Raw genomic sequence first — 18,390 nt, forward strand, 5'->3', positions numbered from 1 at the left:
AAAGTAGGCATGGGAGAGAAAATAGAAGCTCTCAGACTGAGTGTAGCTTCCATACGTTTAAGAACACTTTAGGAAATTATAGGCATTGGTTTTTAAACCACTTTGGCAGTTAAAGCAATAGCAATCAGGGGCACCTGGGTGGCTCAGTGAGTTAAAACCTCTGCCTTCAGCTCAGGTCATGATCTCAGGGTCCTGGGATCAAGGCCCACATCACACTGGGCTCTCTGCTCAGCAGGGAGCCTGCTCCCTCCCCTCTCTCTCTCTCTCTCTGCCTGCCTCTCTGCCTACTTGTGATCTCTGTCAAGTAAATAAAATAAAATCTTTAAAAAAAAAAAAAAAAAAAGGCAATAGCAATCGTTTCTAGAAAGCCAAAAGAAGATCTGTACTGGGTTCTGAAATTCTGAAAATCAACTGCCTGAAAATACCAGACTTTTGAAAACTAGTGCTCAGACCACCATGTAAATGGGTGGGTGGGTCCCAGAGAGTTAACTGCTGCTGCTGCTTCCTTCCATGAGGCCTTTCTGTTCCCTAGTTCACCCATCACCACACTGACCTATAGTGAAGTCACTGGTTGGCCAAAAGGGAACTGGGTGAGGCTCTTCCTTCTATCCCATCTTCCATTTCTATCAGCAGGTTAATTATGTTTACACTCTGACTTCTGATAACCAGGCATTCCCACCTCCAGTGAATTCCTTTTTTGTTCTACACATGCATCTCTCTCAATTTCTTTCTTTTTACCATTTACTCTACTTTGTCACCTTGCTATTTATGGGATTAAAATAAAAAAATCTTGAATGCAACTCTCCAGACTTCCTAGATATATTTCTAATGAAAATACCTGACAGTGCACCTAGGCCAACAGCAGGCAATGACATCTTATACCCTTAAAATAACACACAAAAAGAATTACAGCATAGAGTTCCGGAGTGGGTGGAAGGTCTTAGAGATTATGGTCTGCTTCAAACAGGATTGAAATACCATCAATTACACTCAAATTTTAATCCATAAAATCCATAAAATATTTAATCCATAAAAAATCCATAATATCGGCAAGGCTTACTTTAATTATGATTTTTAAAGCTAAGCAAAGTGTGTATTATAAAAAGATACATACAAACTTAATATACCTTAAAAAATCACAAAAGCAGGAAACATATTTTATGTTTCCCCTCACTTCCAGTTTTTGATAATTTTTCTCTATGTACGTAAATACTCTGTATTCCTATATTCACTGACTCCTTTTAGAATTATTTCTGATTTCCTACTTGTTGATTGTACTCTAGTTTAAAAATACTAAATTGTACTCTAGTTTAAAAATACTAAAAATAGCCAAAAGGTAGAAACAACCCAAATGTCTATTAACAGCTGCATGGATAAACAAAATATGGTATATATTTAGCTTCAGGAAGGAATGAAATTCTGATACATGATACAACATCCATGGTCCCCAAAAACATTATGTGAAGTGAAATAAGCCATTTACCCCATAGAAATAGAGCCACACAGTGTTTATCCTGTAGTGACAGGATTATGGTCTGCTTCAAACAGGATTGAAATACCATCAATTACACTCAAATTTTAGTGACAGGATAAACACTGTGTGGCTCTATTTCTACGAGGTACCTAGATAGGCAAACTGATAGAAAGGATAATAGAGGTTACCAGGGGCGGGGAAGGGAGGAATGGAGAGTTGTTTAATCGGTACAGAGTCTCTGCTTGGGATGATGGAAAAGTTCTAGAGATAGACAGTGGTAGTATCTGTACAACACTGTGAATGTACTTTATGCATTGAATTATACACTTAAAATGGTTAAGATGATAAATTTTACAATGTATATATATTTTACCACAATAAAAAATATTATCCTGAGTTAACCGTAAAAAATTAGCACTCTCCTTTGGGCTCTGAGTATATACCTTCAAGGGATATGCCTCTTACCATTCTGAGTAGCCCCTTCATTCTCACACTGGAGTGGAGAATACACAGCTGTATTTACTTTTCCATCCACATCTATTTTGAAATACAACCTTTTTTTGCATGAGAGCCAAGGTCAAGTGACACAGCTCTCTACTCACCGTTTTAGTTTGCCAAACATCACTTTTCTAGTGGAGTGCTGGGTTAGGTACAGCAAGGGTGGATAATCTGAATGGAATTCAATTAGTCTATCTTAGTAATTTCTGTACTCCATTTGGTATGACGCATTTCCCTTAATTTCCATCTCTATATGATAATGTATAGTGGTGTATTCACTACTATAGTATTTCCAAGTGTGTGGCCTATTCCACACATCATATTCAAATTACAAAGAAAATAAGGCTTTCCCTATCCAATATTTTCCCATTTCTTAACATTTTTTTGTGTGTCCTGAGATTAGAAAGATCTTTATATACAAGGTGACCATGAGATCCTACTGATAATTGTCTTTGAATTCTGGCTATGGACATGGCAATTCTATGTACATACTATGTACATATTTATGTCTTCATATAATAATGTAAATTGACAAAATACAATATTTTCAGTGCAAATTAAGAGCAGCAGAACAGATTAGCTTTCTGTCTTCAAACAATCTTAACATGACATAATTGCATTTTTATTACTTATAATATCTAAATGTTTATTGTTAAAAATACATATTATACTTAGGTTATGAATTTGTTAAATGTTCATTCCATCAAAGCACATGCCCAAAAAACCCCAGCATGGGGCGCCTGGGTGGCTCAGTAGGTTAAGCCGCTGCCTTCAGCTCAGGTCATGATCTCGGGGTCCTGGGATCGAGTCCCGCATCGGGCTCTCTGCTCAGCAGGGAGCCTGCTTCCCTCTCTCTCTCTCTCTCTGCCTGCCTCTCCATCTACTTGTGATTTCTCTCTGTCAATAAAAAAAATAAAAAAAATAATAAAAATCTTTAAAAAAAAAAAACAAAAAAAAAACAAACCCCAGCATGTAGTTATTACTTAATATCTTTAGACTTACTTTCTTTTTGTGTTTCCTACTACTATAGTATGCTATTTGTTCCCATTCAGTCAATATCATATATGTTAAGTCTATTTATCTAATTATATAAAAAGGACAATCAAATGTTTCTATTTTCTTACCATCTCTAAAAATAGAGAGCATTCCATTTCCTTTCTTATTGTCTATGCAGACAGTTGAAGTGCTTTATTGTTATACAAAATGAAAATCCTTCATTTGAGTGAAATTAATATTTCAATTAATATTGAGATGTATGAGATCATTTTTCATTATTTTCCTTTGAAATTATCTGGAAAAAACATGACCATGTTGCATTTCATTCTAAAGGAATTGAATAGATATTTAAAATAACTAAAGCTGTATCAATGGGAAGTTAAGTAGAATCCAGTGTGACTAATAAGGGATATCAAATTCTTCAGATCTGTGGTATACATAATAAGCTTAAAGAATTCATGTACAGAAGCCTAAGCTATTGTGTAGTGGTGGCTGTGATCAGGTGCTATAGTTTTAAGCTGTTACATATTGCATCCAATTTACTATATTTAATTAAGTAACAAGGTGCTTAGTTGTACGGATCCTTCGAACTCTATTTCTATACTGGCACAATCTATACTTTTGGACCTTCATTCTCTACTCCAGATGACACTTGTCCATAGAGAAATGCTAAGTCCACAAAACAAACAAATTATTTCCCGTGACGACGATCTTTACCTTGATGGAGGGAGCACTGGGTTGTAAATCAGGTGACCCAGAGTACACATCTCTGCCAATTAGTAGTGACGTGACCTTAAACAGTCATTAAACTTTGAGCCTCAGAAGATGAGAATTGAAATAGTGTCTTCCCTATCAAATTTAACAGGTTGTGAGGCTCAAATGAAACAAAGTATGTGAAACTACTTCAAAAACTGTAGAAAGCACTAAACAAATATCATTTTCCCAAGATTCTGATTAAAACTTTTCTTATACCACAGATTTAAGTGAATTATGAAACTGATAAAATCATACCAGTAAGTTGTTTCATAGAGAATTATAGCATATTTAAGTTTTAAAAACCATTAGTTTGTTTCAGTTTTAATTCCAAGATCATTTAACATCTGCATGACTCTGTTTTTGTTTGGTGTGGTTAATATGCCTCTCATTTTGGTATAAATGGAGATGTGTGGGCAGTAGAAATTGGTGGGGTCATAATGTCCTAATAAAGGGCACTCCTTTTCCTCATCTGCATCCTGCTAAAGGAGCCAGCAGGCAGAAAAACAAATGTCCCCCTTTGACTAACACAGCCTAGGCTGAAGGAGGCAGCTTCATGTAGTAGTGTAAATGGACTTCTGCACTCCCAGTTACCGATGTGCAGATCTGTGGGGAAAGTTGAAGTCAGCACAATGGACACTCTTAACTCGGATAACTTGCCTTCTCTGGTCCAAGTAGAGAGCAAAGAAAGAGAATTTCTCTAGGCCTCAGGACCTTGGATGTTTTAGTGTCCCTCATCTAGAAACATGGACCTATGGCCATTGTCCACCAAGTGGGTAGCTCAGTCTACTTCCTTGGGGGAGGATAGGGAGGTATGGCAGACAGCCAAGGCACCTAGAGAGAAATCCCTCTTTACGGAAACCAGAAAAGAAAGAGGTTTTCTCTTTAACAGAGGTGAACGGAAATTAAATAAGTGGAATGTACCCAGCCATCCCCTCTCCTACTCAGATCTCATCCCTGAGGCTTTCCCTCCCCTTGGTGCCTAGCTAGTCCTGCCACCCTCTTCCTGGTCCTGTTCTCCACACCCCTGCCCTCAGGCATAGGCTCCACGGCAGCCCCTTCAGACTATACCAGAAAAACTGGTTCCTGGGACAGAAGAGCTGTGTAAGGCAAGTTGATGCTCTAGATTGAATGTCTGCCCCCAAAATTTGTATGTTGAAACCTAATCCCCAGGGTGAGGGTATTAGGAGGTGGGGCTTTGGGGAGGTGATTAGGTCATGAGGGTAGAGCCTTCATGAATGAGATTCGTGCCCTTGGAAAAGAGGTCCCAGAGAAAGCCCTGGACTCTTCTGCCATGTGATGTTTTAGGAGAAAGAGGGCAGTCTGTGAACCAGGAAGCAGGCCCTCACCAGACACTGAATCTGCCAACACCTTGATCTTGGACTTTCCAGCCTTCAGAACTGTGACAAATAGATTTTGTTGTTTGTAAGCCACCCAATCTATAATATTTTGTTATAGCAGCCAGAGTGGACTAAGGCAGTTGATTGGGCGCAATTTGTAGTTAATAAAGTTAGCTTCTTCCTCTCTCTCTTTCAGTGAAAGGTGGGTCTACAATAAAAATAGTTGCCACAGTCTCACCTACATTGTAGCAGAAACTTACTCAACTTCTGTTGGGAGACACATCTGTGAAGTTGTTCATTTGGCAAGTCAAGAACAAGGCATCTCATTCATAAGGAAAGTAAATTAGTTTTAAGTTCTATCTGAATTTAATATCTTCTATCGTTCATCATGTAGGAGATAATACAGTGAAAAAAATCTTGTTAGGAAAAAGAAAACAGATGTGGAAATGCAGCTTAACATAATTCCTGGCTTATTCTGAATAAATCTGAATATGAAGTTCATGAAAAACCTGAAATTATTTAGTCATTCAGTAAACATGTATCAATCACCTATTATGAGCGGCATTGCTTTGATTGCCAGGGGGAATGGAGATGAAAGCTATCATCCCTGGCTTTGAGCAGACCATGGTTTTATGAGAGTGACAGAGAATTCTAGTCCAGTATGATTTGTGCGGTGAGAGAGATATGCACAAGCTATTGTAGGAATACACAGGCAAGCAAGCACTGGGCCCAGGTTTGAGGAGTTACTTAGGAAGATCTTTCTGAAAGAGTCCTGGTGTGCATCCTGAAGGGCTAGTTGAAAAGGCAAGATGAAGGGAGAAGAAGAAAGACCAATGTCCTCATTAAGGCAGAAGTAATCCAATGAGCTAAAGCTCAGAGCTTAAGGGAGATCTGGGCATGATGGCGTAAATGATGATAGTAAATAGCTTGGTATGGATGAAGACGTTAGGAAATGGTAATATAAGAAACCAGTCAGGTAAGCAGGGCCAGATCATACCTTATGTGCTATGATATGGAGTTTGTTCTTCTGTCCAAAGGCATTGAGAAGCATTAAGCAAGGAAGAGCATGTTTGTTCAATAGGACCAGCGAGAGCGAGAATGTCATGTAGTAAGTGTAGTAAGTATAATGTAGTGTAGTAAGGCTGTATGCAGCATTCATGACACGGGCTATGGTGGCTTGCATTAAAAGAGACGGTAGGATTGATGAGAAATGATGGGACTTGGGGAGACATTAAAGACCTCAAAATCAGTAGGACTCAGTCATTTACTGGATGGGGGGAGCATCCAGAGAGAAGTCAAAGATAATTTAGGCATCTGTGTTTGGCAGTTATTATACAAAAAATACCAGAAGAGCATTGGGTTGGGATAGAGCTGGGCAAAACTCATCAGGTTCAGAACATGTTGAGCTCAGTATTCCAAAAGAAGAGGTATAATAGGATTTGAACATGTGGGTCAGGAGCCCTAAGTGTAAGTCTAGGTTCGAGATGGGTGTGGACATGTGCATGTGTACACACATGCGTGCATCCACATACTTACCTACTTTCAGGGAGTGGAGGGATGGGGCAGTAGGAACCAAGGAATTGTGTTGAGACAAGGAAGAATAAAGGAACAGAAATGAGACCCTGGAGACTATCATTTCAGAAATAGACAAAAGAATAATCAGCCAGACAGATAGAGGCAACACTAAGTGGCACAGAAGCCAGAAAATAAAAACTCAGGGTGACCAGTCTTAAGTGCTACAAAGAAGTCATATAAGGTTAGCACTTCAGAACGTCTTCTCAGTTAAGCACAATGTGATTATAAGTAACCTTGGACAAAAGCAGTGTCAGCACAGGGGCAGAGAGAGAAGGCAGATTGCAATGGGTGAGGAGTGAAACAGACAGCGAGTGTCAACAATCGTCTCAGCCTGGCTGTGAAATAAAGGAGAGAGATAATGTGGGCGTTCAGTGGGTAAAATGCTAGTGGGTGCGAAAGACCTCAGCCGAATTCTCTGTAAATGGTGAATTGACTTTATAAAAGATCAGCAATTGGGAGCCACCTCCTAACAGACGAAGCCACGTCCTTGAAGTATAGAGACCACGGGATGGATGTGGAGTGCTGGGGAGGGGTTCGATTTGGGTGGGAAGAGGGCAACTTGCCTGTGGTGGCAGGAGGGAAGCATGGAGTGGTAGAGATGCAGAGTTTTTTGGGCGCGGTAAGTAGAAGAAATCCTCGCCTGATTCCTGTTTTCTCTGCAGATGGGATGTTAGCCCACCGGTTGGCAGCAAGGGGCCAGGTGGTGATGTAGGGCAAGAGGAGAGGAGAGCAGGGGTGAAGTGTGTGCTGGCAAGAACGAGGGCGAAAGCCTATAGGAAAATACGAGATTCCTGGATAGCTTAAGGTCAGAGATGGTGAACTTCTATAAACTAACTTTTTTTTTAACATTTCTAAAAAATCACTGGAATAGCCTTTTTTATTTCCCAGACCAGTATTAAACAGGATCCCATGCTGAACATGCTGTTTCTTGCTGGTTCCTTTCCTAAAATGCTTCTCTTTCCTTTCCACTGCTTCCCCCCGCCCCACCCCAGCTGGCTGTACAGAATATTTTCCGGCTTCAGTGAAGCCACTTTTCCAAGAATGCATGGAACAGATTACAGCAGCCAGTGCCAGCCTGCTTACTTCCCCCTCTTCACTTGCATAGGTTCAGCTGGAGTTCTGAAAAGAGGAAGTCAGGAGGATTTGGGGGTTTTGTTTGTTTGTTTGTTTTTTAAAGAAAGATGGAAGAAGCGAGAAGCATAAGCTGGTGGAAATACTGGGGGTGAGGGGCTAGGGAAGAAAAGGGAACAAATACTGAAAAAAAATATCATGAGCCAAGTTGTAAATTGAAATGATGTCAGAAATCAGAAAGGAAAGGAAATCATAAAGGAAAAGAAAAGATCTACTTTCTAACCTGACCTCTTAGTTTGCTACCCCAGAATACAGCATCCTCAAACTGGGAGGCCAGGCCATATGGGAAACAGGCTGGCAGTGAATTCAACCTTATTTCGTGCCTAATTTATCTGTATCAGTGGTCAGGTGTTCTGGGCTTTTGTTTGTTTCTTTGGCCTAACCCCCGATATAAAAAATCAAGTCTGGGGTGCCTAGAATAACTCAGAAGTAAGGGGACCCCATTCAAGTGCCACAAGTGAGTGCTTGTGTCATGCAGGTGTTAGATTCTGGGTACGGAGGACTTGCAGAAAAGCAGCAAACAAAAGCAGCAAATTTCTTCCTAGGGAAAGGGGACTACTTTTTAGGACATGTATAGGTATAAGAGACAGTCCCCTGGCTTTTACCAGATAGCCAGACATTTATTAGCAACTAGCCTCTTAGAAATAAATAAATAAATAAGGAGCCTGAGTACTGCCCTTAACTGTGCTGTTGCTTCTCTCACCTTCTAACCTCTTGTCCCCTGACGCTTCTGACTCAGATTTGCCCCCCAAACCACCCCCATCAAGATGCTGATGTAATGCAAGCAGATACCAGCTGAAGCCAGAATAGAATGGATAGTTATCTGGGGAGATAAAGTGACAGTGTTGCCTGTTCGGGCTATTGTTCAAAGGAACATGTCTTTTATTTATAGATGTTAGAATTTAAAGGCATAGACAGCTAGAGCTTGACATTACCTCTCCTTACTGTAACTCGTTTCCTAGAAATAAGCCTATAGCTACCTTCTTTGCATGTAAATTGAATGTGTTAGATATGTGTTTTATACCTGGTTTCATATTCTTCTAATAGGTTCTGTGACTCTTTTGGTTAAGGTTGGTTTCTAAATTTTAATGCTTCAATATTTTGCTTTTATTGGACACTATTTTATCTCTGCTTATCTGAGGCACGGGTTGCCTTAAAAAGCAAGAGGTTTAAAAAGAGGCCAAATAGAGGTGATGTTCATATTAATAAAATATTCATATTTTAGTCGGGTAGAGCTTCATTTGGAGATGAAGGCTCCAAATTGTTAGCGGGTTTGCAAAATTGGCACCCCTTAATAGATTTCATGGTGGTTTGGGGGGCTTCTGTGCCAGGAAAAATGTAGTCTGTTCTCAAACCTGCATTTCCTTGCTTTCAAATACCCAGGAGTGAGGTTCACAGGATGCCACTAACCTTCTGTTGCTCCAGGGAAATGACTTCATTTTTCTAAGCCTTCTCTGAAAAGTGTTATGTGCCTTGTATTCTTGGACTGTGTTTTCTTCCAAAGCTCTGAGAAGATTTTGCAGATTGAACCTCATGAATCTTTGCAGCCCCTCTGCAAGAAAGAGAGGAATAGTGTCTATAAGCCTTTTTGAATTATTTGAAACAAAGATCATAGAATGTGAGGAATACAAGATAAACTTAGCCCATTTTTTAGAAGGTTAACTGATGAACAAGAAATAATTTTTATACAGACATAAAAATAGGTGATTAACTGTACACTTGGCTGGAAATTTCTTCTCCCCCAGATTTAAAAAAAAAAAAAAAAAGAAAGAAAATCAGATGTGGCATACTGCTATTTAAACCATGTAAGGACAAACATTACTTTGAAAAAGAAGTATTAAAGCTAGATTATACGAAGGAACTTACATTCAAGAACATTGTCATAGCAGCCCTTCTGTCAACAGGATTAATCACAAAAATAACAAATATGCTTTATGAACTTAATATTTGAAGTAATTTTTTAAAATTTGGCTATTAACCGTAAGGTTAATTGATTCTTTTCTTTGAGCTCCATTGTGGTTAACATACTCATTCTTCTCTTTAAAGACCCATTTTATTATGCAAATGAAAAAAATTGAAAGACTGTGTGTGTAAGAGAGAGGGCTGCTTTTTGCCGGGGAACTCGTGCACCTGTTTCGGCCCTCAGCCCCCACCTCTGCTTCCACAGGCTGCCAAGCTCGGCTGCGTGATCAGAGTAGCGGGTGTGGGGTCCTTGAATTTTGACTCACATGTTCTTTGTGACTTACTCTTGTTTTGCCTTAGAATTTCCCCCCTTCCAGCTCTCAGCATGCCAGCGGCAGCTGCATCATGGCGCTCACCCTGCTGCCAAGAGGGCAGGCAGCCTCCTTGGAGACGGGGATGTTGCACTCGGGCCAACTGTTAAGAGATAGATGTTGGAGTAATACGCCCAGCACAGCTGAAATTCAGAGCTTCTAGGAGGTGTTTGGTGGAACACTTTGTCCGTGGTATTTTTAAGTTAATTTTTGGAAACTTTTTATTTGGACAGTTCAAAACAAAGGTAGAAAGAATACTGTAGCACATGCCTGTGTACCTTCTACCTATCCATTTCAGCCGTGGTCAACTTAGAGACCATCTTGTTTCACTGACCCCAGTGATTCCTTGGGGTTTATCCAGACTACTGGTAGATTCATTTCTGGGGATAAATATCTCATAAATTATAGTTGCTTTTCTGTCCTTCAGTCTAAGATCTCTCACCTTAATGATTTTTTTCGGTCCTTTCTTGCTAATGGTAAAAGATAGTAGAGTCTTTTCTCCTTCAAAAGTAAGCCAAGATATGCTATGTTGGCACCTATCCTATTTTGTAATACCGTCCCCTAAGTTTTCGGGGCTTTGTTCAATCAGTTGCCCAGTCTGTCCAAAGCTGTGGTGTGTGGGGTCTTCAAATGTGGAGCACTAAAGGTCACCAGGTGGGATTCTCGGTGTTACTACAGACTAACCATTTAACCTGGGACAACTTCCTTCACCTTTGTATGCTTCCATGCCCTCTTGTTTTTAACATGGGACTGATACTGGTACACACCCCACGAAGCTGTGGTAGGACTTAAATGAGTGAGAAGATTTAAAGAGCTCAGACAGAGACTGGCTCAAAGGAAGGGCCCACTATATGACATTGCGCCCGTCCTCCTCTTCCTTCTCATGATTTTTTGTTTCCATCCCTCATCACTCATTTCACAGACTAGAGAAGTGAAGTAATACAGCAGTTTTATCAGGAGAACTTGAACAAGGAACCACATGTCTCTCTACTCCTTTATTATCCAAGACGCAGATAATAACCCTTAGAAGTTGGGGATTTCGAAAGCAAAGCCGTACGGGTAACACACCTCCTTGTTAGTGAGGGAGGTGAGATTTCAAGAATGTTTTTGTTTAAGAAAGGTGATGATTTGGCAATTGATATTGGTACTTGATATACTGATATACTGATATATTGATATACTGTACACAAGAAAGAAAAGAAAGTTCAGGCAGGGGGTGCTACTCATGGATAGATCTTGGGAACATTTGTGCATGAGATCAAGAGAAAAAGCAAGATATAAAAAAGGATAAGGGGGGCGCCTGGGTGGCTCAGTGGGTTAAGCCGCTGCCTTCGGCTCAGGTCATGATCTCAGGGTACTGGGATCGAGTCCCTCATCCGGCTCTCTGCTCAGCAAGGAGCCTGCTTCCTCCTCTCTCTCTCTGCCTGCCTCTCTGCCTACTTGTAATCTCTGTCTGTCAAATCAATAAATAAAATCTTTAAAAAAAAAATAAAAATAAAAAAGGATAAGGGAAGATGATTTGAACCATCAGTGAATATCAGAAACAAAAGAGGGGCACCTCAGTGGCTCAGTCAGTTAGGCATCCGACTCTCAATTTCGGCTTGGATCATGATCTCAGGGTCATGAGATCGAGCCCCACATGGAGCCCTGCATCAAGCTGTATACTCAGCACAGAGTCTGCTTGGGATTCTCTCTCTCCCCCTGCCCCTCCTCTCCGCTTATATACTTTCTTACTCTCAAATAAATAAATAGAATCTTAAAAAAGAGAGAGAGATGGGTGAATCCTAAACTTTATCTAAAGCCAAGTGGCATTGGCCATTCCTAAAATTATAATTCACTCACTTTAACATGTGCTAAGCATTAGTGTACTTACTTATGAATATCATTTTGTTAATCCTCATAGCAAGCCTGTGAAATAGGTACTATTATTGATCTCATTATGCAGCTAAGGAAACTGAGATATGGGGGAATTAAATAACGTGCCCAATACAATAAGCAGGAGACCTCGGGTTTGCACCTAAGCACTATGGCTCCAGAATCCGTCCTGTAAACACTGTTGTGCTGCTCCGAGGTAAACAAAGCCTCAGCGCATAGGTCATCTTGAGGAAAGCAGCGATAGCTAGGTGATAGCCTCCAAAGAGGCTGGAATGGTGGCATCATTGCTCACTGATACCTGTGCTCTCATCTGACCCAGGGATCCTTAGTATTTAAGTCTCACTCAGGTTTCAGGAGGCAAGTTCTGTCCACTACACATATGGATGTTTCTAATAAGCTTTGTCATTGCAAGGTGCGGTTACATTGTTCTAGCTGCAGTCCTAAGAAAGTTCTCTGGTGTTTTATTTTCACATGAAGTTAAGATAACTCTTGCTAGGGATGTGTTTGGTTAATTCAAAGTCATTTACTAAACAACTATTTCTTGAAGGCCTCTGTTCTAGGTGCTGGGGATGCCTTGTGAAGAGAGCATTTCCTTTCCTACAGAATCTCTGTGGATTTTTCCTTTCTAGAGCTTCTCATTAGCATAACAACGGCTGTCATTTCTCTCAACTCAACGCAGCAAAGGAAAAATCTAGAGAAACCTCTCTTGACCCCACAGCGCTTTGCAGCCACTGGCCCATATAGCTTTTTCCCATCTGTAGCACCATGTCTAGAAATGTTGTCTGTTCTCATATTTGTCTTCACTTGCCTTCCTCCCATAATTTTTTTAAAACTTTATTTATTTTAGAGAGGGTACATGTGCAAGCAGGGTGAGGGGCAGAGGGAGAGAAGCAGACTCCCCACTCAGTGTGGAGCCCGACACAGGACTCGATCCCATGACTCTGAGACCATGAGCTGAGCCCAAACAGAGTCGGTTGCCAAACTGAACAAGCCACCCAGGTGCCCCCCTTCCCATCATCTTTTAAACACAGCACCAAGCAGACTTTCTCCTCAAGATGTCCCCCCAGCTCCAGACTCTTACGAGATCCCCCTACCTACTAACAGCTCCACTTGGATGTCTGTAAGGCACTTGGAATGTCCAAAACATCTCATCTTCCTGCCACATGCACTTCCCACCGACACGCTTTTCCCATCCCTGTAAATGGAGAATGGAGACTCCACCCTTAATTGCCAAGCAAGCGAATGACTTTGGCTTCATCCTCGACTCTGCTCTTGCTCTCGCACCCCACATCCAAACCATCAGCAAATCCTACTGGCTTTCTCCTTGGTCGATCCATAATCCAACCATTCTCTCTCACCCTTACTATCACCACCTAACCCACAGTCATTTCTCATTCCCAGATGGTCTTCCGGCCTCCTTCCCTGGGCACAGTACCCTCCACCGTCTATAGTCAACACAGCGACCAAAGAAATTCTTTTGACATCAGTCAGAATTTATCTCCTCTACAAGAATATGTTCTTCAAAAAATTTTTAAAGCTTATATCAACAACATGGATGAATCTCATACATAAAATGTTAAAGAAGCCAGAAAAGAGCTCATACTGTATTATGACTTCACTTAAAATACAAAATAACAGCACAGACTGTTAGAAATCAGGATGGTGACTGAGGGACAAGGAGCTGCTTGGGAATGAAAGCACCTGGTGGGCCTCTGGGAGAGCTGGTCACTTCTATTTCTTGATCTGAGTGCTGGTTGCTCACAGCTGTTTGGTTGGTTAAAATTTAGCAGGCTGTGCTCTTATGATGTACCCTTTTCTGTATGCATTTTCCATTTCAATAACAAGTTTTACAAAATTGCTGTTTCTTACACAGAAAACCATTCTCCTCTAGACTTAGAAGGAACTTATCAGCGCTTAAAATTATGAGCCCCATGCAGGCAAAAATCGTGTCTGCTTTCATCCATTCAACAACAGAGTTATTGAGCACTGGGCACTGATCTGGGCACTGGAGATACAGCTTTGAACTTGGGAAGTGAAACTCCTTAAGCTTCCAAGGGGTGGTATCACAATAACTTATATACCATAGAACAAGGTCCTGACGGCTATGGAGAGGAACAGGCAGGCTTGGGAGACAGAGTTCAGGAGTGCAGGAGGTGAGGGCCAGGACACAGTTTAAATAAGGTGGCCAAGAAGGGCTTCCTTGAGAAGGGTGTGAGAGAAGGAGCGCCTGGGCAGGGACTGGAGAGAAAAGGCCCAAGCCAAAGCGGGCTCGGTGTGCACAAACAATAGCTGAAGGCTGTGGGACTAGAGAGGAGAGAGCCAGGATGGACTAGCTGGGGATACTGCCAGAGAAGGACCCCGGGCCAGAACAGGAAGGGCCCTATGGGCCTCTGTAAAGATTCTGAAGTTTTATTCTGCATGAGACCTGGTTGAGGGGGTGGGGGGGTGGTCAAGTTTGCCTAACCTGGTTTGAGATAAGTTTCAGCCTGTTTGGAGCAGCAGATCATTGGTCCTCATTTTTGTAAATACACTTCAATTTTGTATCCATTCTCCTGGGGTGGCTACTTAGGTCATTTCCAGTTTGGGGCTTACATAGAGTGCTAGGAACAACCCCCACCCCCCACCCCGGTGCATGTCTCTTGGTGAAGTACTACATGTAAGGTATACCAGTCTTAAAGAAATTGAACAAGATAGATAGGTTCTTATTTGAATACCTTGGGCAATGTAACATGCTAGTTCCAGCAAAAGCAGGCAATCAGTTAGTACTTAGGTTCACATTGGAGGTCAATGTTCGAGTATGTTTTAGGGTATACAAGGTGGAGGATATACATGCATACACACAAACTATACAAGGTAAGTCTATGCCAGGTGGAGAATACAAAGAAATGTCAAATAGATTTCTTGCCCTCAAGTACCCTGGAGTCTAGTTGGGGATAAGACATACGCATATGAAACAGCAAGGATACAAACAGGAAATGCCAAATAACATCCCAGACATTCTGCCCCATATTCTCTCTGAAGTGGGCAAAGTCACTTTGGACTGTTTTGATACAAGATTTTGCAGGGAAGCTGGGCATGCTGTAGAGCCTGAAAGCATCCATCAGATTTGTGAGCCAGACTCTGTAGATGTTATCTGGGCTAGGGAAATAGCAAGAAGGTCAATCTGTATTCAAGGGGGGCCATGCGTGGTCAGTGTGAGTAAGAGTAGGGTTTAAGATTCATTTCAAAGCCTACTAGACCGCATTCTAATCTGGAAATATTTCTATATTCCACATTTCTTAATCATTTTGCTATATTAATGCCACGTTTACCATGACTAAGCCTCAAAGTCCACAAGTTATTAAATGACTTAAATATATATGTATTTTTAGACTGGCAAAGAAAACTCACCCAGTGCAACAGTAGCAGGCCCCAAGATGGAAAATAAGTCAGGCCAGACTTTGGAAAACAACTCCTTAATGGCCGAACTGCTGAACGATGTGCCCTTCACCTTGGCCCCCCACGTGCTGGCCGTGCAGGGCACCATCAGTGACCTTCCAGACCACTTACTCTCCTATGATGTCGGCGAAAATTTATCACGGTTCTGGTACGATTTCAGTCTTGAAAATTCAGTGCTTTGTGATTTGTAATATTTATGACTATTTGTACCATAACAGCTTTAAACAAAAGTTTGCCTGTTTTCTTTTACCTGTTTGATATTCTTTGCCATTTCATTGCTTAAAGGTCCTCAGAAAAGCAAGGATCATAAAGCAAACATTATGTTCATTATGCTGTTTTTTAGAATAAAGTATATTTGTATAAAATTTGGGACTTAAGCTCTGCTTCCTTCCCACCAGATAATAAATTTAAAAATTAGGCTATCGAGGTTTTATGAAAGGAGCAGATTCCTTCCACCAATCTCTCAAAACAGAGCACCTCAAGTTTATCTTAGGAGAACTGTGACAAAGAGCTGTGGCACTTTTCTTAGTTACCACAACTCCAAAGTCTGTGCTTAGAATGCATGTGATTTCTCTTCTCTGATTTGGAGTAAGCTTGAATTAATGTTATTCCCTTTCTCCTTCCACAATGTTTATGAATGAATCCAGGAAAAAAAGAAATGTTGCCAGTTAGCTTGATTTCTTCAGTTCCTATTTAGACACCGAGAGGGAAATGTAAAACTTTTCCTGAAAAGCAGCGGTCGTGTACTGATCCACGAATGCTGTCCCTGCTCTGGCTGCTGCTTGTTTGGAGTGATACACGTGATATATTTCAGTTGCCCCAAACCCACCGCAGCCCTTTCCCCCTTGAATGGTTCCCGTGTGCCTGCCTTTGTTTTCTGCCTCACTGCTACTCTGGAGCGTGTGCCCTCACCAGCTTTCCAAAGAACTTCCCCTCTTTCTGCTTCAGGTGGCATTTGCTTCCCTTCCCACATATGTTCCCAGTTTATGAAGAGATCCACGTTTCCTTTCAACCTCTCTGCCTCCTAAAGAAAAACATCTCATGATGATACGTATTATTGCTGATAACACCCTTATTTAGAAATTTGTTGGCCACAATACAGATGGAAATGTTTTGCTGCTAGAAAAGCTGAAATCGACTCATTTCCAATTAGACTGTAGGCAAAACACCTAACTATGACTTTTAGTTCTTGGCTATCCATTATTTATTCCAACTAAAGCAGTAAAGAACTGCCATTGGTCAGTACATGGTAAAGGAAAGAAGCAAATTGTGATAGAGTATTTTCCATGCCATGGAAAATTTAAATCACATTTGTTTTGATCAGGAGCAATACAGTTTATTGATTCTGTGCCAAACTATAAGTGTATTTTTCACAAAGATAGAGTGCCATAGCAAAACTAAACACTGTGCATAAAGGTACGTGAATCATTCAAGTTTTAATGTGTTGTGAATGTTTAATAAATGTAGCATTGTCTTGATAAAAATGCCATATTATTACAAAAATATGCTTCATTTACAAATAATGGTACCACATGAAGTGAATGATTACATTAAATCTTTACACAGTTTTCATAAAACATCAGTCTAGGAAATGTGACCTATTACTAACACAAATGTGAACATTTTATAGCAGTTTTTGTGAAAACATCCTTCTTAATACCCATGTTAATGTACCTTGAAGCTAAGTGTTATGTCATCAATTTGTCTAATATATTTGTTAAACTGTCTAAAATACATTTCATTTATATTTTATGTCTACCATGTTATAAATATGCTTATATTTTCATTTGTCTAAAATAATTGTTATATTTAAATAAATGTGAGTTAAAATAAACCAATATTTTGATTATTTTCAGATCCAGAAAAAAATAGTGTTCTTTACTTCATATTTGAATGCAAGTTATTAATTCTTTGTGAGGCAAATATTTAAGTATATAGTTGGTGCGAGACCACAAAAATAAGAAATTTCAACTTGCATGTGAACTTTAGAGAATAACATTGAAAATGGTTAAGATTCACTAGTCCTGGTTCAATAGGACTGGAGGGATTTGGAAGAAATCACATGAATATCTAGCTCTAGAAGGATCTCCGTCATCCCAAAATTTAGTAAGGGCTACTGTTCATGAACTTTTTTTTTTTTTTAAGATTTTATTTATTTATTTGACAGACAGAGATCACAAGTAGGCAGAGAGGCAGGCAGAGAGAGAGAGAGAGAGAGGAGGAAGCAGGCTTCCTGATAAGCAGAGAGCCCGATGGGCTCAATCCCAGAACCCTGGGATCATGACCTGAGCTGAAGGTAGAGGCTTTAACCTACTGAGCCACCCAGGTGCCCCTGTTCATGAACTTTTAACAAAAACATTTTAGTTTTCTTAATCCTGTACATAAATCAATGTTACTATTTTAAAACTGGAAGGAACATTAGAAATCAGCCAGCCAACTTCATTTACCCAAGATAAACCTGAAGCCTAGAGAGGTTCAATGACCTAACTCACCTGGTTTAGTGATAAACACTGAATTGAATAGTGTTCATAATTATAAAGATATAACAAAGATGTATGCTCGGATGGAAAGAGTTTGGGCATTTGAGGCAGCCAGACTTTGTAATGGCGTACTCACAAGCTGTGGGACTTTGGTGTTTTTAGTTCCCACACTTGTTAAATAGTAACAGTATGCACCTTGCACAGCCGTGTTAAGTTTTAGATGGTGTTTGTCAGATGCTTGGCAGCGTAAAGCTTGACATACCATAGGTGTTCTGAGAAAGGGAGCTGCTGTAATTCTCATTACTTACCACATATGCACACTAGACTAACAAAATGCAAAATGCGTATTAACTGAACATATTAAAGAGGCACATAAAAAATAGCAACCTACGTTTATTATTGGTCTCACCTGCCCCATTTTTTCCATAGTAAATGCCTAACTATTAAAAAAAATCTCTAAAATATGTTGGTTGACTCTGCAATTCCTTAGTTAAGAATTCCCTACAGAGAAATACAAATCAAAACCACAGTAAGATAGCACCTCACACCAGTGAAAA

The 18,390-nt window shown here is 40.4% G+C and overlaps 1 protein-coding gene and 1 long non-coding RNA gene across 3 annotated transcripts in view; one reads left to right on the forward strand and one right to left on the reverse strand.

Annotated features, from left to right (window-relative positions):
* The window catches only part of UMAD1 (UBAP1-MVB12-associated (UMA) domain containing 1), a 218,385-nt gene extending 201,220 nt beyond the window's left edge, over nt 1-17,165 (forward strand). Inside the window, exon 4 of one of the 2 annotated variants that reach the window (XM_013064164.2) lies at nt 15,287-17,164. In XM_013064164.2, the coding sequence (XP_012919618.1) occupies nt 15,287-15,544 (258 nt within the window). In that variant the 3' untranslated portion in view covers nt 15,545-17,164. Of the gene's footprint in view, nt 1-15,286 lie in introns of both variants that reach the window. The other variant, XM_013064166.2, reaches the window with a different exon arrangement.
* The window catches only part of LOC106007337, a 109,145-nt gene that overhangs the window by 69,379 nt on the left and 21,376 nt on the right, over nt 1-18,390 (reverse strand). Inside the window, exon 2 of the long non-coding RNA XR_001182045.2 lies at nt 9,178-9,319. This is a non-coding gene — a long non-coding RNA (uncharacterized LOC106007337). The remainder of the gene's footprint in view (nt 1-9,177; nt 9,320-18,390) is intronic.

The sequence above is a fragment of the Mustela putorius genome, unplaced genomic scaffold (assembly GCF_011764305.1).
Source record: "Mustela putorius furo isolate JIRA1106 unplaced genomic scaffold, ASM1176430v1.1 tig00003845_pilon_pilon_pilon, whole genome shotgun sequence".
Classification (NCBI taxonomy): Eukaryota; Metazoa; Chordata; class Mammalia; order Carnivora; family Mustelidae; genus Mustela; species Mustela putorius.